Below are 26,248 nucleotides of genomic sequence, written 5' to 3'. Positions count from 1 at the left end.
CTGTCGCACAGTAGAGAGATTACCGTATAGACAGGAGGAGAAGCTTGCGGGCAATCGGGGGGACGTGGAGGCAAAATGACAGAGTAATTAATCAGAATACTTAGCAAAAGTTGCTCCTGCTCCTAGCTCATGGACACCTTCTACTCACACTCTCCGTCTCTGCAAGTTTCGGAAGGGAATGATTCAAATTTCTCTTGGCACAGCAACTAGAAGACAGACGGGTTTCTCACGTCATATCTACGTCGTCAAGCTCAGTTTGAGTCTGCGCAGTACGCTCAGCCATCAGGAAGTGAGAGCTTCTAATTGACTTCACTTTTCTCAGTTGAATCCAATGGGGTCGCTGTGTCCAGTTTATATACTGTCTATGGAAATTACCCCCAATACCCTCAAAAAGGGCATTATTTGAGGGGACAGCCATTTGTAGTGGTGTCCGAAACCATAGTGGATGTTATGGTGTGCACTTATTCTATCCCACATTGCACCGCAATAAGTGTACAGCCAACGTACGCTCACTCGTTTTCATTCACTCCTTCAAGTGGACTAACGTAAGGAATAGTGAATGAGGGTTTAGGGGGCGATTTTGAATTCAGCCTAAGTCGGCGTTCAGACGCAGAACCCATAAGCGCTGCACTGTGTTTACAACGTCAATCAGAGACTGACATGGCAGAGAAGAATTTGTTGAATAAAATCGTTGCATAATAAAATTAATAAAATCTTTTTTTTTAAGTATTAACAATAAGTATTCTCGTCACTACATAAAATTAAGGCTGAACCACTGTAGTCACATGGCCTATTTTAACATTGTCTTTACTAACTTTCTGGGCCTTGAAAGTGGTAACAACGTTGCCGTCTACAGGGAGATCAGAAAGCTCTCAGATTTCATCAAAAATATCTTCATTTGTGTTCCTAAGATGAACAAAGGGCTTACGGGTTTGGAACGACATAAGGTTGAGTAATTAATGACAGAATTTTCATTTTTGGGTGAACTAACCCTTTAAAGGTGCCCTTGCATGGATTATTTTATTATTTTAGAATGTTTCCTGGGGTGCCCTTATAATGTTAGTATGTTTTTTAGATCAAAATTTGTTATAATTTAGAAATAAAAGGCATTTTTCCTAGCCTGATTTTAGCCTCTGATTTGAACACTCTGTTTGAAGGGGCGTGTCTGCTGTGAGACTTCAGTGTAAACGCCCACTGCTGTGATTGGCTGCTGTGAGACTTCAGTGTAAGCCTGTTGATCACGTGAATGAAGATCTTATCATTGCAACGCAGTTTCTGCTCTCTCACTAATGATTTCACCAATGCAAACATGATGTACGTACAGTAAGAGCTTCGTTGTGCAGCGTAACAGCGTCATTGATTTCATAACGAGTTTTGGCAAGTGTCCAGATAAACTCGCGCTGTGTGATTGACAGCTTGGGCGACTGGAAAGTGATTGTTCTTTGATCGCTATCTGTATATTAATCACAGTTTAAGTAAGATTATTTTCATCCTACTAAGAGAAACGACGTGAAGTTGATCGTTTAGTCACTGGCTTGATTTACTGATGCATAAACAGTATTGAATGACTTTGAGAGAAAGATTATCTGTCTGAACTTGAACAATTACTCATCAGACATTCACATAACCCACTGGTTCTTCAGGCTCGGATGAAGGAACTAAAAAAATACCTTTGTGTTCATTTGTACATCCAAACACTGAGCAACTGCCATGCTTCGCTCGTTTGCAAGTTTGCAAGCCATGATGTCTCTCGATGAAAAATGATTCGGACGATGATTCGGCTGCGCAGTTCCGCCTGGCCTTGAACATGGGCTGGCATATGCAAATTTTTGGAGGCGTACATATTAATGATCCCGACTGTTGCGTCACAGTCGGTGTTATATGGAGATTCGCCTATTTTTCAGGGGTGTTTTTCAAAAACGAGATTTAAATAAGGAGAAAACAATGGTGTTTGAGACTCACTGTATGTCATGTCCATGTACTGAACTCTTGTTATTTAACTATGCCAAGATAAATTCAATTTCAAATTCTAGGGCACCTTTAATGCTAAAGGAATTGACTCGAAGGAAATTTCTGTTGCATGCGTTGTAACCCTACACAACGTGCTCTAACATTTACATCGAATCTAAGAATAAACACAAAACACCAAGACTGAAACAGATATAGAATTTATTTAACCATGAGTAGGAAAAAAATACATAGGTGTAAAGGAAACAAGCTGACCCTGTTATAAACACATCACTACTCAGAGAACCAAGAGAACTGGAGAAACAGTGAAATCCAAAACGCTTGTTTACCATTAGGTTTTTATCCCCAACACTTAATATTGAATTAAAAACAGCTGCCATTATTTGATTTTCTATTATTAAATATCTATAATCTTTTACCATATATATGCATTTATTTATTTATATATATTTATATATATATGCAACATTCTTATTTGAAACATTGTGCAAGTGTTATGCTGGTATTCCATAAATGGTAAACAAGAGTTGGTCCAGTGCATTATATAGTGACATTACCTAAATACTTATTGACTCTCAGCTGATTCAACCACAATCCTGACCATTGAACTACTATCCCTACTGACAGAGAAAAGTCGACTATGAAACAGGAAAAGGAAATTAAAAGGATTTCTATGGTGAAGCCAGAAACATCTGCTCAAGTGGATCAGAAAAGGGGGGGGATGGATGCAAGCAATTATTGCCAAGTTGAGCATGTTGACGTGATTAGCATTATGCCGTTTTTGCTTGTCGTGCACAAGACACCACCTGAAACCATTGTCTTTGACCCAAAGGAAACAAAAACGTCTCTGAACAATATGGTGATGGCAACAATATCTAAACATGCACAATTTATTATTAGTGACTGTTTTTCAGAGATCAGTGACACTGAGATGTGCACAGAACACAAGGAGGGAGAACAAGAACACTTGTAAAAAAAAAAGAAAGTCTCATCTCATCCTACTCAACCTTACTTTCTCCTGGAGAGCGGTAGCAAGAAAACACCTAAAAAATAAAAAAAGAGAGAAAGAAAGAGAGATAGAAAGAAAGAGATAGAGAGACTGCTATTCTTGCCACAACCCAAACACATTTGCACGCTTTAAACTAACTGGCTCTCAAACCAGGTGAAATGCCACATAAAGCTCAGGGTCAAAGTTGGAATTGTTTGGTGACAAAATGACAGCTCTTTATTTCTCTGCGACTTTACGATTTCATTGACGTATCTTTTTCTCAAAAGTTTCTTGAAGTGAAGGTTAGCAACAATATAAATCTATAATTCAGTGTGCCAACATTTTTACAAAAAATTTGGTTTTGAGTATTACAAAACAAAAGCAAAATGAAAATGACAAACTATTAGATATAATACACACATCAACACAATTCATGTCAAAGAAAGGAAACGTGATACATTATTTATTCACACTTTACAAAAATCTTTTTACTACAACACCATCAGCAATCCAATAGAACCAGACAAGTTGCTTCCAATTAAAAACAACCAGAAGAAAACAAAAACGGACAGATAATGTGAGGAATAAAAAGGGACACCAAAAGGGGAACTATAAGATGGTCCTCCCCAGTTCATCTATTTACTCTTGCTTGATAAAAGCCATTAAAATTGACCTCTGCCTCATGGCAAAAGTATGTTTTCATTTTTTTTTTTTTTAAAAGCAATGAGTAGCTGCACCAGTGATCTACAATAAGTGCTTGTCAATCATTTGATTTTTTTAAAACATGACAAATTCGAGAGGGAGGGGGAAACGAAAAACAAATTGGCTTTGAGAGCACGCAGCAAGAAAACGACGCAGCGCTATCGCAATGCCACCGTAGACGAAGTTAAAAGTCAGACCGCGCTACAGGAATGGTACTCTGGCCTTGCGTTTAGAGCAGAAAACCTACAAAAAAAACCCACCACATACGTTTTCATCAGGTCAGAGAACAGGCTTTACAGTAGTAAATCGAGCTTTACACTTGGCCTTGTGGCAGAATGCATTAGATGGCACGACACGAGGAGATAACCGTAGTCTAGCAGGAAGTGAAATACAGAACGAGATCCGAACGAATAGAGAAATACACAAGCAAAAATATACGGTTAAAGTGAATTGCCTGAGTCGAGAGGGAGGAAGTGGCAGTAAATAGAGGATGCAAATGGAAGGAGAAATTTTTTTTTTTGGAACTACATGAGAATGATCACGAGCCCGGATCGGCACACCAGAAGCACTCACTTTACTCGACATTGTAGACACCCGAAAAAAAAAAGAAAAACAAATGAGGATATTGTACAAGTAGATTGAGGCTGTTCAGGTGTTCACTGATAGCACTGGCAGTGCGCTTAGAGAAACGAATCAGTGAGGCACAATGTCACGCGTTCTTGAATATCAAAGTGGGTAACAGGACCACATCACCAGATATCTGCCTCAGTGGAATACATCCAAAATAATAATAAAATAAAAAAACTGGTACACTGGATAAAAATGGGAACCTGGACAAGTGCAACTTTACACAGCAGATACCTGAAAAAAATTATTTTACACACGCTGGTCTTTTGAATGTTCATTAGGATGAACTTCTAAAAATGATAGAAATTTCGCTTTCATTTACAATACAATCATTTTCATCCAAATCTAAAAGTGTACGTACAAAAAAAAAAGAAAGAAAAAAATAGATGCAGTAGATCAGGACATTTGTTGCTTGTATACAATCATGTAGAGAAAAAAAACAAAAAAAATTAGGAGTGAACTGGAGTCTTGGCTGGGCGAAGCGTCTACTGGTGACATTGAGGGTTTAATTTATCCGTCTATGAGTAAGATGTGCTTTTCTTTGCCCATTCTAGCATATTAACATGATCTCCTGCTAAACTCCCTCAGGTGCAAAGGCTACGGTCACTGGCGTTTGCTAAAACACAGCTGGCCCTTTCCAGATGATTTCCCTTAATTGAAACTCTTGCTCGGCTGTACGCACCAGATCTGCGGGCACCTCAGCTCAAGGAGGGCTCTATGGCACATGAAGCTTGACAACTTCATAACTAGGCCATTTTGGCTCTTGAAATGTTGCTTTCTTAAAAGCATGAGTAAAAAAAAACAAAAAAGGTACATCAATTGCTCTGGCATCCAACGGACTAAATTATGAGACGGGCAAAGGCCCAGTAGGTGATGGTGGGCCGCGCAAACCTGTCACTGGTGTACAGCTAGAGCGCGAGGCAGATCATCCGTGGAGAGGCCTCAGCACCATTGAGTGCAAACGTGAGAGTTCGGCCCGCTCTCTTTACACATTAAAAGCCCTTTTTTAAAGGGTTGCTCCTGGAGATCGTACTCTCTGGCCTAAGCTGGTGAAATTGTTTTTTTTTTCTGTCTTCAAATTCAGCTGCTCGCTCTAAACTGGCCTCATAATAGCATGATCCAAATTATGTATTTCATGATATTTCGCTTGAGCTGGACTCCCTGCATGTTTCAAAGATATTGCCATTTAGTTATTTATATAAAACAAACTTTTTTTTCCTGTCTTAAGGTAAAACTTACATGATCACTTGGGGCCCTTAAGGTTTTGAAAAAAAAAAAAAAAAAAAGTACAGAATGGTAACTTGTGCCCAGAAACGGAGGGAGAAAATTAAACAAAAAGAAAAAGTGTGTGAGAGGTGGTATAGATAAGACTGACAAAAGTGTCTGCTTCAGTTAAAATCCATGGGAATAAAAGTTTGCCATACCCCATCTCCTCATAAGAGATTCAGATTTATACACAACAGCCCGTGCCTCGTTCCCTCGCCACCGAGAGACCAAAAGGGCCGGAGCTCCCCCTGCTGGCTCGGAGAACTACCTGCGACCAGGCAGATGAATGCCGTTGACAGCAGGCGGGTAGGGCAGGAGCAGCTCCAGTTGTGCAAACAGGGAGAAGTGATCAGAGGGGATGTGAGGATGGGGGCAGCCAGTGATACTGTTCTCGTGGAGCCAGTGGGGGTCCAGGGGACCCAGTACACCAAGCACGTTGAGCAAAGGTTGAGAGTAGAAGATGTAGTCAATGATGCCCTGAAAAAAAAAAAAAAACACAACACTACAATTGAGCCATTGATGGTTTTAAACTTTAAGATGAAAATTAAATATGGATTAATCCTTAAGCTAATTTTTCTTTAAGCAAATGTTTTCGCTCTATAACAAGTTTATTTGCTTTATTAAAGGCCAAACTGGTCTTAAACAAGATATATGTAGCCATTTGAAATTAGAGGCACCACTGCATTTTAAATATGATCAAAGATGCTACACACGTAGCATGAGCAAGTTGTTTCAATGAGATGTAATGATAGGATTTGAAGGAAAAACAGAACGGTCTGACATTAGATTTGTGAAATCATGCATAGCTGAAAAAAAAGGACTGAATGAAAGGGCAAATTCATTCTCAGACAGTAGGTGGCGCTTATGGAACAGCAACGGTATACAATACAATACAAGTTATAACTAAAGTATTAATAGAAAATGATTATTTTTCACTTTATTTTACAGAACAACAGTAGAATTACAATACTAACATTTATAATTGAGCTTATTTTTGGTTGGAAACCACAGAAAGCCCTTATCGCTTCTCTTGATTGACAACAACAGATTTATAAACGATTCTCATGACAAATGTTGCAATCCCAAATGCAAATTATAGGCGTTAAATTAAGTACTTGAGTAGCATTTACTGTGGATCAAAACTGAAAGCAGTGCTGGTGCAGTACTCTGAAACATACAGCACGTCAGACTATATATTTATATAATTACATCACAACCGTTGTGATCTGATGATCGCAGTAAGCCATCTCACATTCTCACCAACATGCATGGTCAAAATTAATTAAAAAAAGCAACGTTTCAGTTGCATGTCAACGTTCATACAATGTAAAAGAGAACTCAAATCTGTACTGGCGCGCTGTCTGAAGCTGATTTCTGCGCGAGTGTTTTGGGTTTACAGGGCTCCTACACATCCATTTCAAAATTCCATACTTTTCCAGGCTCAAATCTCCAAACCTCTCTGTAGAGTTTTTCAGACCATATTTAAATGATTAATATTGCATTGTATTTAGCATTATATTTGGTATATAATAGTCAACTCAATATTTTTTTTTCCATGGGTTTTCTCAAAGTAATAACATGTACTTAAATGAGAAGAAACCTTAAAGGTGCCATAGAATGGATTATTTTATTATTTTATAATGTTTCCTGGGGTGCCCTTATAATGTTAGTATGTTTTTTAGATCAAAATTTGTTATAATTTAGAAATAAAAGGCATATTTCCTAGCCTGATTTCATCCATTGATTTGAACACTCTGTTTGAAGGGGCGTGTCTGCTGTGAGACTTCAGTGCTGTTGCCCACTGCTGTGATTGGCTGACATGCTTGCATATGAAATATCTGGCATTACATGTAGAGCTATCTGGAAAACTTTTACTATTACAGCTTTTATATGTTTTTACTATTACAGCTATCGGGATTAACGAATCATGAGAAGTTTTTTTAAAGTATTTAGATCTATTCCCATCACATAAAAGGTTTCAGTGATGAGCACTGAGCAGATGACAGCCTGTTGATCGCGTGAATGAAGATCTTATCACTGCAACGCGATATACTGATGCATAAACAGTGTTGAACGACTTTGAAAGAAAGATTATCTGTCTGAATTTGAACAATTACACATCAGAAATTCACATAACCCACTGGTTCTCCAGAGGCTCGGATGAAGGAGCAAAAAAATATTTTTGTGTTCATTTGTACAACCAAACACTGAGCAACTGCCATGCTTCGTTCGCTCGTTTGCAAGCCACGATGTCTCTCGAGGAAAAAACAATATCGCGCTGGATCTAGATAACACAGTGTAAATTATCGTTAATAAAATCCCTACTTGCCGCTTGCGGGAATATAACGTTAGTTGAAATTGCCCCCTTCGTCCGTTTGAGACGCCGAGAGAAGCCTGGCTGCTTGATATTGTTGTAACAGTCCGTGGTGAAATGGGCAGAGCAACTAAACAACTTCGAATTAAACTGTAGCGGTATCCGATTATAGATAGATAGATTATAGATAGATCTGCCATTTTCCCTATGATCCTCCTCCTGCTTGTTTCTTCACCTGCAGAACTTCTGATGATTCGGCTGTGCAGTTTCGCCTGGCACTGAGCATGGGCTGGCATATGCAAATTTTTAGAGGCGTACATATTAATGATCCCATCGGTTTCGTCACAGTTGGTGTTATGTGGAGATTCGCCCGTTTTTCAGGGGTGTTTTTCAAAAACGAGATTTAAATAAGAAAGAGAAAACTATGGTGTTTGAGACTCACTGTATGTCATGTCCATGTACTGAACTCTTGTTATTTAACTATGCCAAGATAAATTCAATTTCACATTCTATGGCACCTTTAAATGCTTTAAACCCCAAGTATATTCAACTCCGCACATTCATACAAAAGACTCGCTCATGGCAAAGAAACCGGATGAACAGCTTAAAACAGTGAAAATGTGCACATTGAATTCATTCAGTTGTGTTCGACAAACACTAAACTTGTGTGATAAATTCTTAATTTTATATTTTAGAAAACTGAATAGGGCATATTTTTTTCCATACTCTTTCTTTTTTCCCATAATTATCTGCATAGGAAGCCTGATGGTTTAAAAGCACTTGAATAAATGAGATTATATACTATAACACTTGCCAAAGGATGCCAGGGGGAAAAATAAGATGCAGCATTAATTGCGATAAATCATTTAACATGTTAAACAGAAAAAATTAACAAATTAAGATTAATTTAAACAGCCCTTGGGTATTTTATGTATGCATGCGTGTGATTTTGCAGATATATAAACAAGGAATATGTGAAACCGTGTCTCCCCTACCATTGTTTTGGGGGGACGACCCGCGCACCCCGAAAGATTGATTAACTTTAATTATTTAATCACTTCATTTGAGAAAAACTATCGTCATGTCAAACACAGAAACTCAAAAGGTCTTCATGGCAACCCTTCAAAATAAAAGTTTGGTTTAACTTGACATATATTAATGCTGTACAGCAGAATTTAGATACGTCTCAATATAATACTAATACTAATTATGATCAAAACTTTAAGGAATAATCACAATCTTTCTTCCATGTTTTAATTTTAACAGTAAAGCTCATTGTGAAGCACGTTGTTTGACAAAAAGTTGTTTAATTTCATATGATTAAAAGAAATGTAATTCATGTTTTGTTGTCTTCATTTGATTATCAGAAAAAAAACACCAAATTTGTGTGAAAAAAAAAAACATTTCATAGAATTTTTTAAAAAATATTTAAGAATATATATTAAAAAAAAGTTTAAGAATTTAAGAACCTCCCCCCCTTAAAATCCTAGGGGAAACACTGGGTGAAAGATTTGCATTATGTTAATGTCATTTATTATTATATTATTGTTATTTAATTATTTATTTATTACACATACAGGATTTATTTTTATCACGATATTATGAACTCTTTTGGCCACAATTTTTCATTAAACCTGATACTGTGAAAGCCCTAGTTTAGCCTTTTAAAGTCTTAGAAAACAAATGAAAAACAGCTAAAACAAACCTTAAAGTCAAAGGTGTAGTTGGTGTAAGGCATCAGGCCGTTCTCGTAGGCACTCTTCAGCTTGAAGCCGTGCGTGATCCTGGTGCTGGAGGTGCCGTTCTTGCCGTTGCAGTTGAAGTTGGTCAAGCTGTCAATGTATCGCAGCTCTTTGAAGTCCTTGTGGGTGCTGTCCACACCACCTGTGCTCAGGTACTCCACCACACCTGTGTGTGCATGAAAATCTCCATCAGGAACGGAGCAAGAAGGAAAATCAAATCTCGAAACACTCTGGTACTGGCATACATACCCGAGTCAGGTAGAGAGTTGAGGTCAGCGCACAGGACGAGAGGGATGGCATTGGTTTCCCCAGAAACTGAGGAGAGCTTCAGACTGCGAGTGGCCTTATCCACAATGTTCTTCACTTCAGATAGGAACATCATAGTCTGGACAAGCTTCACATCCGAGTACTCGGGGTCCCAGTGCATGTGAGCATTGGCCACCAGGAGGAGCTGTTTCTCCATGCCATGCAGAGACTTTCCAGCTATGGAGCAAAAGAGACACACTGCTTTAGATACGTGTCCGACCTTTCGGAGTCTTTGCATAAATGATATACTATTAGATTTCTTAATATTTTGAATTAGTTTCTAATTTCATATTTTCGGTTATTTTAAATTTTAGTTTGTTTTGTTTCTTTGTTTTTTAAATCTGCCTAAACACTTATGAATTTTTATTTATCGTCTTAATTTTAGTATATCAAGTAATCTAAATGAGAGAAAAGTTGTCTTGGCTTGGTCTTGTTTTAGATTTTTAGCAAACAATAATAACCTTGCTGCCCACAAACAACATTAAAATTATATACCATTTCACTTAAATGAAAAATAAAATCTACAAGTAATGCAATTTGAGATTTGTTAAAGATTACATTTAACAGTCTTACTAAATAAGTGTTTAAGGATGAACTAAATGAGAATTAGATGACAGCAAAGATAAATGTAAAAACGTAAATGTAAAGAATGAGAATGTACAATTAGAGCTGCACGATTCTGGACAAATTGAGAACCACAATTTTTGTTTCAAATAGAGATCACGATTCTCCCATGATTCTGAACAGACAACAAAAATCATTTACTAGAGGTTCTGACAATGTCAATTGCTGCAGTCTATTTAAAAATGTGTAAGTTTTAATAAATAAAAATCTGTTTGAATGATTCAAAATAATCATTCTCCACTTGTTTCATTACTGGATGAACGAATCTTTTGAATGAATGATTCACTAACAAATACAAAATTTAAGTCACTTGTCGCCACCTACAGGTGTAACGATGTAATGATAAAAGTTTTATTTTAAGCACCAAATTACTTACAAAAGGTGACTATTTAAATCACTACCATAGACATCAGTGTTTATATTGGAACTAAACTTATCTCAGTAACAGAAATAACGATACGGTGTGATTGTAAAGACGTTTGTGAAGCTGTTTCATACCTATGTATATGACAACTGCTCTTTCTTGGTCAGTGGCAGCGTCAACACAGTAAGGCTGCTCCGATCAGGATTTTTCAGGTCGATCACAGGAAGCAGTATCGGCCGATACCGATCACCAATACAGATCATGGGGTCTATTTGAAGCCTCCTTTTTCTTTTTATCATGTAGCATTATTTATAGGGATGATCAGGATCTTAAAGACATTAATTCAGGACTTGAATTTCATTTTGGAAAATGGGGGGAATTCCCCCCTTAAGTGATTCTTTTGGGGGGATTTTTTTTTTTTTTTTTTTTGAGCAAGTTGGTGGTGGGGGACATTTTTTTAAAGATTATAATTTTTTTAATTACAATTCTCTCACCTAAATGTTGATCAAATGTTTGTTTTTACGATATGGCAATTTTGTTGCACAATAGCTTACTCAGCACAAGCCTGATGTCAAACTTTGAATTACATTTACTAAAAAGACAAAGTAAGCAGTCAGTAATAAAATGAGAACAAATAAACAAATTACAAGCAGTAGCACAAATAAATGCAATAAAGATACAAATGAAAAAGTGCTTTAAGTTTAATTAATAATTGAATAAGGAATCAAATGTTAAATAACACTAGATTAGCCTTCCCTGAATAAATTAAATACCAATTAATCCTAACATTTAAAGTTATTCAGTCGAGAGCAGCGAGTGATTTCTCTTTTGTTGTTTGTTTAACATTAAATGACAGACAGCAACAGGCATCTATAGGCTGCTGCCAATTTAAAATATGATGCACGGTTCCAATATACTGTTACACATGCATTTTTTTCTAAAACGTTTGCGTTCACTTCAGACATGAACGACTGCGTTTACGTGAATGCTCGCCAAGACTGTAATTTTGCACGCGTGTATTTAAACACTAAAGTGCAATTAGCCATGAAGAGACCTGAGAGCTGTTTGTGAGGCAGCTTTATGTGTGAATGTTTCAACTGGCAAGACTTAACAAGATGTGCAAATTATAAACTTTGGTGACGATGCAACACTGCCCAGCAAGTGACAAGTGTACATCATCTTTTTTTTCCACCCATATCGGACAGAGATTGAGACGGCGATGCTGCAAGCATGTCATAACACCTCTCACGGCAGGTGCTCGTCTTTTTGCGCCGTCAGAATGAGAATGGTTTCTAAGATCGGCAAATTGAGAGATTGATTATCGGCTGATAGCGATCGGTAGCTCCCCTAGAACACAGATTTGATTGTTTCGCTCTGATTGTCAAAGGTTTAATAGACACAGCTGAATCGTTGTCATTCAGGAATAAGATTGCGTGGGTGTTTGAATCGTGATCTTTTATTGATTAATCATGCAGCTCTAAATTAATTATAAAAAAAGATAGTTTCAGTTCTTGATTATGATTGGCTGAGCCATAAAGCTGTTGTAAAATACTCTATAAACCCACACATTTGACCTCATTACACCATTATTCCTCTATGGCAACCGTTCTGCTAAATGTTGCTGAAAACTGCATTGCTTGGAATAATTATTAGTTATCAAAATTAATTTTGTTGCTGTGTTTAAATTATTAGTAGATCTGACATGTTTCAAACCACATGTATGATTGTGGTTCAGATTATAAAGTACATGGATCAATTACATGAATCCGAAATATCACACTGCAATCAGGGCCGTATTAAGACAGTGTGGTACCCCTGGGCACTATACCTCAAATAAAATCCCAAATAAAATCTTTAACACATAACTGCAAACCCACTCAATTGACATCTGTCCATTTTGGATTTAGATTCATTTTCTGTAGCCGTTAAAAAAAAGTCACATTTGCGCGTACTTGTTGTGGACCATCTCAACTCTGACAGATTAGGGAGGGGGGGAGTGATAGTGGTCATGTAATCTTTATTTATTTATAATTTATTATTATTATTGTTGTTAAATTAGAGTTCATAAACGAGTTATGTATGGTCTTTCAAGAATTTCAAGTTAATAATATAACAATTTACGAAAAATATTTTTTTAAAGCTTGTGTCATGTGGTGCCCCCCTAGTGGTTGTGAATGGTTGGTGCCCCTGGGCACTGGCCCAAGTGCCCTTATGGATAATCCGGCTCTGACTGCAATGCTTTTTCTTTTTAACACAGTGTCAATAATTATGCACTGTAAAAAAAGGTTTAAAAATATTTTTATATATTCTGTGATGATTTTATATTTTTGTGTCAGTAAATCATACAAATTTAGAGTGCAACTATAATATAGAGCAAAAGAAAACAGACCAGACTGCTCAATGATCTCTTTCCGCAGCTCTAGTAGTACAGCCACTCCGATGTTGTCCTTGGTCATCACCCTGTTCAACATGGCCTCTGAGCCCTCGGAGTTTGCCATAGCCAGCTGGTTGAACTCCACTGTGTGTTTCTGTACCAGACTGAACCTGCTCAACACAGAAACAGCAAGGTCAGGATGAGAACACAATGCTAGAACAACTGTTGTTCTAAAAGTCATCTTGCAGTCATTCTACACAATAATACAGTGGTTCTCAATCCTGGGGTACCTATAGAACACCAGGACCAGGATTGAGAACCAATAAACTAAAGCCCTGCAGTCTGCTTTTTTATGCCAGACTCACTTATCCGTTTTGTAGAAAACGGCGCAGCCGTCCACATGTTTGCGGTCAGATTCAGACATAGTCCTGGCTCGGGACTTGGGGCTGAAGAATCCTTCGTAACCCTGTTCCTTCAGCTCCACCAAGAAGTAGTTGTAGTACTGCTCCGTCTCCACTTCCTAATGGGCACAAATGTGACAAATGTGAATGGCTGCATCCAAAATCGCATATTTCCCTACTATACAGTAAGCGAAAACAGTATGTGACTATAGTAATGCACAGTACTCAGAAAGGTAAGCAAAAAGCACCCGGACAACCCACTAATTTCCGGCGAGATTCTGAAGTGTGCATATGATGGACACTTTACTATTCCGTGAGGCCACAATAGAGGATTTATGAATGGCAGTAAAGCAACGCAACTAAAGCTGGTCACATGATAATGACAACATGACGCATGCAACGCATCCAGATTTCATTCATACTGCACACATTCATATTGTTGGTGTCAATGGAATAAACTGCTTTTAAGCAAAGATTGCAACAAAGACTAAAAAAAGCCTTTAAAGCACAGTTCTCCAGCTCAAGTTATTCATGCGAGTGGGTGACAAACCTGTAGGCTGATGATGTCCGCACTACAGTTGAGGATCTCTTGCATGATGGACTTCTTCCTGTACTCCCAGTTGAGGGCCCAGGAGGGACAGTAGCCATAGAGCTGACGTGTGGCGTACTTATCACACAGCACGTTGTAGCACATTACAGAGAAGAGCGCTAAAGTACGAAGGGAGAGGAAGCAAAATTTCAGTGAGGATGTCAATAGTCATTCAACAAGACATTGTTGCTACTATTATTGTTCTCATTAAATAAAATATTGATACAGAATATTACTACGCTATAGCATAACATTCAGGGCTCAACAATAAGGACTGCCTGATGGACCCGGACCAGCAAATTTGAACAAGTGGCCCAATCGGTCCCATAAAAAAAATCCTTGGCGTTGGCCCTGATATTTCAAGTAATTTCTTCACTTTTATATGGCATTAACCCTTTATGAGTTTCTTTCTTCTGGTGGAAGTGAATGGGGGCACATTAACTGTTTGATTACCAACATCTTTTAAAATATATTTTGTGCTCAACAGAACACAGAAACTCTCAGGTTTGGAACAACATGAGGGCAAGTGATGACAATTTTCATTTTTGGGTGAACTATCCCTTTAAGGCATTGTGAAATGTTTGCGAATTTGGCATCAACATAGCAGGTCTGTACAATTAAATTCAAATCACAATATGGACTAGTGTCCTTGATTAGTAGACCACAAAGAGACATGTTCTGCGTGTGTCAAGAGTGAATAAGCAGCACATTTTGGTCTACTGCACATACTCAAGCATGGGGTTTTCTGCGTATGCCCAATCACTATAGAAGGACATTTTAGAGTTTACTTTACGAGCCTTTCACCATTTCATTTGGGGGAGGGGAAAAAACATTTACTACAAACCATCAAATTAAAAGTTTGGTTAAACTTGAAATTGTATACTAAAACCTGTACTTCAGTGTAATAATTATAGCAAACCTCTGCTGTGAAGCACTTTATTGGACAACAGCAACTGTAAGACTTTAAACAGTTACGTTTCATGAACTCATTTGATAAAATTTGTGTTAATCAAAAAACTAAAAAAGTTTCAGAAAAATAAAAAGTAAGGTCTTAAATTTAATTCTTAATTTTATTGATTCAATTATGCCTTTTATGCTTATGCTAGATGCTTTTGGGACTGATTTCTTAGGACTCTAAATTTGAAGCAAATCAAACAGATGGCAAAAATACCAAGAATATTACAGAAGTAGGCTATATTACAGAAACAGTGGCTGCAGACAGCCTAATCAAATCTCAGCATTTTGCAGCTTAATTGCAAAACATCTTATCACAAATTCAGAATTATTTGATTAATAGTGCAACCATAGGTCTCATGAAGTAAAGGTTGCGCTCAGATTTTTTTTTTTTTTTTTTTAAAGAATCGTCTAAATTGCTGCACCAGGGTAAAGTTGAAGTGAAAGAACAAACGATACAGTTAAGGTCTGTGTAGCACATCTGAACTGAAGTGAAAGTCTCACCTGCTGGCCGTGTTCTGTCTGTATCCTGCAGTTGTATCCATGAGCGAGATGGTGGCTGGTCTATGGATACTATGGCCCAAAAAAAAAGGGTCAGTGAGTGAACCTCTCAAAAACCAAGCAATAACTCAAATGGATATGGTCCGACCGCTGCAATGCCATGCAAGAACACAGTTATAATCCCCACAGTAATTCAGAGCAAATCAAAAGAAAGTGTTCAATGAGAGAACAATGCCATGACTCATTTCATTGCATGAAATTAATCTGCACTAAAAGAGCATGTACAAGAATTGAAGCTTGTACAAGCGGGGCAGCGGTACAAGAGTTGACTCACCACGTTTGGTGCCTGCAAGATTGTCCAACAGGTAGTTGAGGAGCCGGCGTGTCCCATCAGGCTCTTGGTAGAGGTTCAAGATTTCTTGTGCAAGAGGGTTTCCTACAGAACACAACCAAACTTGAAGCATGACAGGAACATGGATAATTACAGAACCAGTACATGGGTCACACTAGAATTGCATTTCCAACTGAATTTCTCTCCAATTCCATACATCATATATATTTATCATGCATATTTTATATAATATATATAAAAGTTCAAAAAAAAAATAAAAAAAAAATATAAATATAAATATAAATATATATATATATATATATATATATATATATATATATATATATATATATATATATATATATATATATATATGGCCTACATCACTTTATGGAATGGTGTGTTTTAAAAAGCATACTTTACAGTTCCTATCTAAAAGTAACAGCTTGTGACTGCAATTGTAGAATGACCCAGATAACAATCTAAAATAACAGACTAGTGTTATATGCACTTAAAGAATAGTTACTGTAGAGCAACAAAACAGCAACAATTAACTAGGCCCACATGGATTCATATTCTTTGGCCATTGAATGTTTATTATGTCTTGTCTAATTTGATTATGCATTTCAGCTACCAATAAGCTCAGTAAAAAAATTAAAACAAACACTTTTACCATGTCTACATCTATTCTGTAGATTTCCCTAAAACCAGCAAAATACAAAGCAAAATGACCGTCTGGGCCTGCACAACTGAAGTTTTATGGGTTATAAAAGGAAGTAGTACCTTTCAAACCCAACGTTTGTAACTGAAAGAGTTTTCCAAGCTCAAAAGGCAGAACTCGTAACTGGTTGTTATTTAAAAGCAGTTCCCTGTGAAACAAACAAAACAAAAGAGATAAAAATGTGCACGCCATAAAAACAATCATACAGCAATAGGCATCTGAAGCATACAGAGATACAAAATGCTACATTAAATCCAAAGTCAACAGGCCATTTTGGCGTATGAACCCCATACTGCACAAAACCTATTGCAGCCCAGTGCATTTCAGCTGTTGGATACAATCCCAACCACTTTAAAAGGTACCTAATACAGTAGCACTTCGGCTCCTCTCAGAACATGATTTATAACCATCCACAGCAGTAATCACACTAGCAGAGAAGTGGTAACATATTTCAACCTGTGACAAATGAAATTGATTCAGAGTAAACCACTGTGTCACCCACATATGAGAACAGTGGTGTTCAGAGTTCAGGCCCTGGATGCAAACTAGCATCACCTTTGAAGAATAAAGGACCTAATTAACAATACCCATAGGCTCAACGACTCGCACAACAGCAAGTATTGGGGTTAAAAAGTCTCTGCACACTACCACAATTGCCTTATCCATCTGCCTAACATCAAACCACAATCTTTATAGTGTGCAAATACATAGCCAATTAGCCACCCACCTGAGAGATACCATGTTGCCTAGCTCAGCAGGCAGGCTCCTGATCTTATTGGACGAGAGGTCCAGGTACACCAAGTTGTGTAGTTTGGCAATGTCGGGCGGGATTCGCGAAAGTGAGTTATCACTGATATGAAGAGCAGTGAGGTGGGTAAGTGACCATAATGATGTACTCAAACTTCTCACTTTCCCTGCAAAGACAAGAGGACGTAAACATTAAATTGTGTGCTTCGGGACTGCTTGCATATGTTTTCATGCACATATTAAATGATAACCAAAAGAGTTGATTATTTTCATTATTGATTACAGACCTACAATAAAAAAAAATATATATCAATTTTAATTAACATTAAATGGCATTATATTACTGCATTATTTATTGGCAAGATTTTAAAAGTGCAACATTGGCTACACCAACAGCCTAAAGGCCAAAGAATATATAGTTCTAAAAAGCATTCTAAATATAAAAGGTAGCAGCGTCCGCACAACAACTTTAAAGGCACAGAGAAACGATATCATTGCAATAAGAATGATTTTAATTTCATGGTGACTTTTACATTGTTTCCAGCTTGTCTCACCTCAGAGCACATTACTCGTAGTACAACATTTTTCCTTTGGAATAATGAGGACAGATGATTCACGCACAAAGAAGTGCATATCAAAGTTGCAATGAACCAGAAGTAGCATTTAGTCACATGCATTTAGAAAATTCATACCAACTTTAAGTAAACAGTCTATTTTGATTTCATTTGTCTTTGACATGTTGGCCCCCACTGAGAACCCCAAAATTACCAACAATCTCCAACTCTGCCCAATATGACTTCTTCCCATTTGCCGCCTCCTCAGTGGACATTATCGTGTACATCCGCCTTGGGTCAGGCGGATCATATTTTTCCTTGGGCATCCCTGTAATACTGAAACACAAACACAACAATCACTTTCACTACTGAACACCATTACAGAAAATGTATTGCACGTGCACTTTACATAAACATGAAGCTGCTTGTATCCTGACAGGAAACCGAATGGGCGCAACTGTGCAAAGAACAGGTGAAATGCCTAGTGAAAATGACACTGAAAACCCTCAGAGTGAGGAGAACACAAACAAAAGCAATTCCAAAATCAATAGCCGAGGGGATTTTTCCAATAGATACTCGCACGATACTCGACGTCACTACGCTTCTCAAATTTACATAATGCAGCTTTCAAAAGGCGTCGATTAAAACGAACACGAGTACGATTTTAATAGTCTATGGCAAATTAGCAGTCAAATAAAAACTTTGAGCAAAGTTTTATATGAAACTAACATCTATCGCATTCGCTGGTAAATCCGCGTTCTAGCGCGAGCAGCTGGCACTGTGGGCAAAGGGCTACTATATCGAAGTGAATTCGATTTATACCACGTCTGAGTACAATTTTAGTCAGACATGGCACAGAAAAGAAAAAAAAGTCGGCTCATATTACAAATCCCATGAAACAAAGGTGCAACTGAAGTCCTTGCAACGGTCTACAACTGCACTCTATATAAACACGGCGCCAGTATATTTCCATTACATAACTGTAGTGTTAATCGCTAACTAATCACTTAACCAACAGGCCAGAGGAGCGTCAATTTTGGTCTTTCATCATCGCTGTGCAACTCAACCCAAACAAAAACACCACCACCTCGTGTTTATTTCCCCGAGCCACGTTACAGAGCTAGGACTGCTAGCTGAGCGAGCCTGACTCATGAGGGAAACAAGGCGTCTTAATGAGTCGATTAAGGGCAAGCATTTAGGAAATTAATTGACTTTAAATCGTGCTTGAGACAGATTTGCGGTCTAACTGCTGAAGTGAATTAGTTTGATCGGACCCCCTACAATGATAGCGCTACACGTTTACAGTAGGGGACCTCTCTTGACAAACATCGACTTAACTTTGCAAGTGCATTTGTGAGATATTAATCGCCTGGAACACACAGAAGTAAACTAATAAGAGGTTTTATGATGTTAATAAATGCATTGTGTTAGCTTATGTAGCTTCCCTACGGACACAGCAGGCTGCTTACATAACCAACAACACAGACTCAACATTTAAATTCGCTTCGTTGACCATTTCATCCAATCCGTCATAGTTTTCAAAGTGCCCACGCACGCAAAGTGGAGAAAATACAGATGAGATCTTACCGATCCTTCATTTCCTCTCTGTTCAGATTGAGCAAATTAGCTTATACGCTAACTGGCTAACAGGCGATTATACAGTCACAAAACTAGACCAACACTACGCGCAAAGCAGTAGGAAAGAAACATATTCCCGTGCTTATATACCACTAGATACAACTGGAACGCCTCAAACGCGTATTCGTTTTACCTGTAAGCTCATACCAGTTCACAAAGACGAGTGCGCGTTTCCTTTGTTTCTGATCCGCTGCTCTTTCTCACTGATGGCAAACAAGCATCATGGCGGCCGTGAGAGTTTCAGGGCGCGATAAGAAGCGCCCCGCTCATTGGCTGCCCCTGAAACGAGCGATCTGATTGGTCCGCTTGTCCACTCGACGCCTCCAAACTGTTTACGCCAGCGAGGCAGGCCAAAAATGGGAGTCACAAAAATAGGTCAATTTTTGCGGATGTTGACAAGTAGAGTACAACAAAGATGCAGTTTGCGATAAACGCGCTATATATCATTATGTGATGGTAATAGTAATGACAATTGATTAAATAAAATGTAAGAAACACAGTAAGTAAATAGGGGCGTGTTTTGTAACACTTTAAATAGGCTATTTGAAATTATACAGTGACTGGTAAGAGATGGGCTTGCACTGATTTTAATTGCATCGACGTTTATGTGAACTTAAAAATCAGACGACTCGTGCAAAATATGCGAATCATTTAATCTCAGTTACTGATGTGAGTTGTACACCACATCAGTAACAGTATGCAGTTACAGACATTAAATGATTCGCATATTTTATTATGTTATAGTTATAACATATGTATAACTTCCCAATAGGCCTATATTATTTCAACCACGTAGAATAATATGTGAAGAAACAGTTTTCAAGAAAATCAAATATAATCTGCTATAATTAAAATGGGCAATTCCACGCAAAACTGTCACATCCATAACGCCAACACAATGCCATTGTATTTAGTCGGCGTTATGGATGTGACATTTTTGCGCGGAATTGCCCAAATGCGTTTATGGTTGCAGTACATTTGATAAACACTGGATGGCATCATTTAGCTTTACACACATCAGGGCTTTGTTCAAAATTGAATAGGCCTAGTTTATTCTATACACACTATATAAAACAATACCCGTTATTTTGTCAATAGTAGCTGAAATAGTAGGCATTAAATGACTAGAATGTTGCAAATGCTGTAAAAGACCAATCAGAGAGCCTTTAATGACCCTTGTCCACCGATTGAAAGTTCCTACAATGAGCACGAGTATCGGAACTGGACCTTGGAGCAGTCGAAGAAGGTCGCCAGGTCCGATGACTCCCGTTTTATTTTACGTCACGTGGATGGCCATGTACGTGTGCTCCCGGAGAAGTGATGTCAAGTGTTGCCCTGGCCTCCAAATTTCCCCAGATCTCAATTTAAATTAAGCATCTGTAGGATGTGCTGGACCAACAAGTTCAATCCACGGCGGCTCCACCTTGTAACCTACAGCACTTGAATGATCTGCTGCAAATGTCTTGGTGCCAGATCCCACAGGAGACCTTCAGGGGTCTTGAAGAGTCCATGCCTCGGTGGGTCAGCGCTGTTTTGGCAGTACGTGGAGGACCATGGTGACTTTAAGGTCTGTGTGGAAGCTCATCTGTGTATTCAATGGATACAGATAATTTGCATAACGTGGAAACAGTTCTCCTAAGAGAATTTTAGAATTTTGATTGGGCTATAATAGTGAAATGCAGTAATATTACATTGATTTATTTAGGATTTTTTTTTCAAACTGTAATGCATATTGGATTGCTTTTATATTTTCATAAATCATAATCTTAACAGATGCTGAGAAAATAATTTCTTAAGTGTCATTTTTTATAACTGATTAGGCCTAATTCACAAGTAAACCACAAACATAGAAAAAAACACTTCACGAAAATGGCACATTGATAATAATAACTACAAATATTATTAAAACGGAACATAAGGAATTATTACAAACAAGTCGTTTTGAGCATTAATGACTATCAAACACAGGCCTTACTAACAGAAATTGTGTGCTGATGAATTCACATTATATCAAACCTAATTCACCACTGATATGTAAAAGGAATGCAGGCTTTTCAATAAACTGTGCTTGAAATGTGGGATGTAAAGATTTGGTGACAACACTGAAACTGTTAAGAAATAATCCTGCCATAAGCACAAACACACTCCCACCTGCTGAGGGCTAAATATAGTTTCATCCCTGACATCTACCACATCATGATGCATGCAACCAGGCTATACCTTTCATGATAGAACATTAATAGGTCTGAGATCTTGAGGTCAGGCGGAGGCCTTGAAGATACCTTGATGTTAAACGTGCCTTTTGTTTAATGAAATCAGATTCAGGATACAAAATGAATATGCAATCTAAAACCAAAGCATTTTAAATACATATGTAAACCGAACGTTCGCCAAAGTCTTTCCTGTCTTCATTCATACATACATCACAGAAGAATTCTGTCATTGTTGTCTGAAAGTCTCATTTCCAACACATTTCAAATGAAATTTTGAACATTTTTGAGATAAAACAATCAATTCCTTAAGGCTAATTTCACAGCTAGCATTTTATGCATTCTAAATACACGCAATTAAACAATGTTTTCGCACCCTTTGCATAATTTGACAAAATTATAGCTTGATTGTAAATGACACAATATAATTAGCTTCACATGATATTAACCTTGGTTTTCTTTGTGTTCTTCAAGTCTCATATTTCACCTTGCACTTAACTGACACGGTTGTCTCCTTGGTACACTAACACTAAAATTCTTGAGAAGGGACAAAAGTGATCACTGTAATGGAAATGATAAAAATATAAAACGATAAAAAGTTATTTTTAAACAATACATATTAAAATAGCTTATGTTTGTTGCACTGTTTAGATTATCATAGTTGTACTTGAAAACAATCATATTTTTGATGATATATTTTCATATTTTAAAGTGCCCCTAAGCTTTTTTGGGGGATATTAGCTGTCATGTGTAATATAGATGTTCACTGGCTGCCTGCAAATAACATCGACTTCATCTACTTATCTGCACTCAAACACTAGGTGAATTTACATGGACCCTAAAAATCCATTTGGAATCAGACTAGCACAGCTAGAATAAAGAAAGTCACATGTAGCCCCGTCAATCGGAGTGAATTGGCAAAATCCGATTGAAATTTGATTCAGATTGTAATTCTTTTACATTCTTTTTCTAATCTGTTCAATAGTAAACAATTTATTGGATTGAAAACTGAATCTGGAAAGTTCTGCGAATGTGTAATGACGTAGAAATGGTAGGCCTATATGACGCGTGGAACGAGCTGTTGTTGTTGTTGGATAATGTGTCCTAAATGACTGTCGGGTCAATCTATAATTCTCCTTCCACTCATTGTCTGTGAAGTGATGCAGGACAGTCTTTGCTACTGACTCTCATCCACAGGCGCCTTGATTTGGGAGAGAGAAGGTGCGTTTTTACTGCTTGATAAATATAAGCAGCACAAGCTCCATTTGCTCATAGTCTCAGATATGACCCGAAATAGATAAATATTAAGTCTGGTTTTTAAAACAAAGAAAAGAAGCAATGGGATATGGTATGTGCAAACAGCGGGCAAATCTGTCTATATTCTGCAGTTTGCACGTGACATATAAACGCACATCAACCTGATCGCTTTATTTAGCATTCATGTAAACACTATGGGTGGATTTATCAATAGGAATGATTTAATTCCAATTGTAACAAAAGGTGTGCATGTAATTAACAAATTAAAGTGATTTTGACCTTGGATGCATGCAAACCTTTGTAGGAGACTGTGAGGGACCAATCAGTCAAGGGCAAAGAATGGAGGATTTCCAAACAAAGAAAAATATTTATTAAATGCCAAACAAAGTTACAAATTAAATTACTTGAAAATTGAACAAAATAAAAGTCATGCCATGGGCCCATAAAAAGGGCCAACTGAACAGAACCAAACTTAACAATAACCAAAACAACTAAGCAAACCAAACTAAACAAAAAAACATGACCTACCAAATGACACACATGGGGATCTTATATACACAAAGGACTAGTCCATTACACATACACAGGGAATAACACAAACATCACTTAAAACAATTAAAATAAATAAAGTAATTAATTTCAGAAATATGAAGAAATGGTCATAAACAAAGTAATATACCCAAATAATTATAGTCAACAAAATATACATAGAATTATAATAAACAAACAAACAAACAAACAATTAATCCTGCACCCCCCGGCTAATTGGCAGCATGGATTAGCCCAACAGAACAAAATGGCGGCAACTGACACCAACCGGTCCTTTTTGAAACGGGCTTCACTGAAGTGCTGTGTCCCAGACAGCGCCAAACCTCTGCTCTTCCCACGTAAACAACTTAAGCTCAAAAGAAATGAACATTAACAATAAACCAATAATAACTAGAAAGTGTGCATACAAACTAGTAATTTATGGCAGAAAACAAATTTAAAATAAAACAGTGAAAATGAGTGTGAAAATGATGTGTCTGTCATTATTATTAAATCTGTATATAGCGTGATCTGTAACCAAGGTATCTGCAACAAATGTTTAATATTGAAATACTAAAAATAACCCAAAATAATGTGTAAACAACCCAGAAAGAAGGATGTATGTATGCATGTGTTCTCAGTTACTGTCCTTTTGTGTGGCCACGCCATCGGCCATCACAGAGACCTTGAAATCAAATTTAGGAACCTTTAAAATAGAATAATAGGGGCACGTTATAATTAAAAGTCTGGGACTGGGACAATAACATCTGCACAAAGTAAAATGCATAGCTAAAATAAATGTTGAAGACACGATAAAAAGTCTGTTACCGTTTTAGTGTGATCTTAATCTAACAAAAAGTTCTCAAGTTTAATAAACAGCAAGTTAAGAGGTAATGATGGGATTTAAAAGAATGTTGAAACTGCAATATCTGATCTAATATTAGATCTGTAATTTATATATTTTACCAAGCCCCAACTTTGCTCTATAGTTCAAATCTAACCAGTGATGTAAACATTGTATCATCTACATGTGCCCGACTGAATCCACATCATCCAATTAGTGCCTACATTCAAAAGCGGCAGTTTAAGTAGCATCCTCATTTAGCAGCCACCCATTGAAATCTGAAAGATGCTTTTGCCGCATTCACTTATCTGAGCATTGCAAGGGTTGCGCTTGTCAAATGTTTTATCTTGTGTTTCTCTATCTTCTAGCACCCACTTCCGCTTACTGTGCTGATGTGTGCCAGAAAGCTCTCCAATGCAGTGACTTAACACTTTGAACTGTAGGATTCATTTAAATGACTATGATTGAGACATCCCTGCCAAAAGCTATTGAATGGCTTTCAATGGCATGCAAGAGTCGGCGTTATCAGCTTTTTCAAGAAATCGAACGCCTCGGGTTATATAAATCAAACACTTGATAATTATCTCAGTGTGGTAGGAAAGTAGTCTGGTAATGTCATCATTTCCCATCTCTAATGAATATGCACTGAAGGTCAAGGGAAAAAAGGAAAGGTTGTAATAGAAAGAAGGAAATCTTTAATCTTAGCATGCAGTGCTGCATATGGTATGAGACCCTGTGGCATAAAACTTCATCTCTCTTTACTCCCCAATTCTTTCAGTCACATCTTTCATGTTCACTTTTGATTCATATTCATTGGTGGATGGCAGTTGTACAGTGCAACTGAGTGATATAGAGGACTTGTGTAGATAAACTTGACAACTTCAAAAAGAGTCTTACTTTGACTGTTACCAAGACTATGAGAAATGCCAAGATCAACAAACAGTGTTATACAAAGAGTACAATAAACGGAATGAACAAATAAACTGATTAATTATTGTTTACTGCAACTCTCCGTGTTTGAATTAAAGGGGATTAAGCATCTTTTGTTTGTAATTGGCTTATTGGAGTCTGAAGACACATTCTCTAATGTGGAAATCTGTAATGCGCTTGTTTTGATGGAATTATACGTTGAATATATCCCCTGTGTCAATTTTTTTTCATTAGCGACTCTCTGGAATACATTCAGGGGTTGAAACTGAAACACCTGGTTTTAGACTACAATTTATTAGTATGGTGTAGGGCCTCCTTTTGTGGCAAATACAGCATCAATTCGTATTGGGAATGACAGATACAAGTCCTTCACAGTGGCCAGAGGGATTTTGAGCCATTCCTCTTCCAGAACAGTGGCCAGGTCACTATGTGATGCTGGTGGAGGAAAATGTTTTCTGACTTGCTCCTCCAAAATATCCCAAAGTGGCTCAAAATATTTATATCTGGTGACTGTGTAGGTCATGGGAGATGGTTCAACTTAGCTTTCATGTACATTAAACCATTCCGTCTCAAGTCTTGCTGTGTGCATTGATGCATTATCATGCTGATACACAGCACCCCCTTCAGGGTACAATGTTTGAACCATTAGGAAAATCCATGCACATGGTCCCTCAGAATGGTTCGGTAGTCCTTGGCAGTGACGTGCACATAAAGCACAGTAGGGAATGCCATGATATTGCTGCACAAACCATCACTGATGCGGACATT

The 26,248-nt window shown here is 37.6% G+C and overlaps 1 protein-coding gene across 1 annotated transcript; it reads right to left on the bottom strand.

Moving 5' to 3' along the window:
• Nucleotides 1-3,392: 3,392 nt before the first annotated feature.
• Nucleotides 3,393-19,971, bottom strand: cnot6a (CCR4-NOT transcription complex, subunit 6a). Its single transcript, XM_084137158.1, has 12 exons — nucleotides 19,845-19,971; nucleotides 18,288-18,409; nucleotides 17,500-17,686; nucleotides 16,835-16,920; nucleotides 16,055-16,156; nucleotides 15,724-15,792; nucleotides 14,227-14,384; nucleotides 13,641-13,795; nucleotides 13,291-13,445; nucleotides 9,857-10,090; nucleotides 9,571-9,773; nucleotides 3,393-6,028 (listed from the first exon to the last, which is right to left on the bottom strand). The coding sequence occupies exons 2-12, from the start codon at nucleotides 18,397-18,399 to the stop codon at nucleotides 5,816-5,818; spliced, it is 1,674 nt and encodes a 557-aa protein (XP_083993284.1). The 5' UTR covers nucleotides 18,400-18,409; nucleotides 19,845-19,971; the 3' UTR covers nucleotides 3,393-5,815.
• Between the last annotated feature and the right edge of the window lie 6,277 nt (nucleotides 19,972-26,248).

This window comes from Abramis brama (assembly GCF_963993115.1).
Source record: "Abramis brama genome assembly, chromosome: 15".
NCBI classification, from domain to species: domain Eukaryota; kingdom Metazoa; phylum Chordata; class Actinopteri; order Cypriniformes; family Leuciscidae; genus Abramis; species Abramis brama.
Note: the sequence above shows the minus strand (reverse complement) of the source record. Positions and strands in the feature narration are given on the sequence as shown.

Coding starts and splice junctions, on each gene's coding strand:
- cnot6a (XM_084137158.1), bottom strand. CDS start 18,399: ATGCCCAAGGAAAAATATGATCCGCCTGACCCAAGGCGGATGTACACG. Junction 14,385..15,723: donor AGACAGAACACGGCCAGCAG/GTGAGACTTTCA, acceptor TTCGTACTTTAG/CGCTCTTCTCTGTAATGTGC. Junction 13,796..14,226: donor CGGACATCATCAGCCTACAG/GTTTGTCACCCA, acceptor TGTGCCCATTAG/GAAGTGGAGACGGAGCAGTA.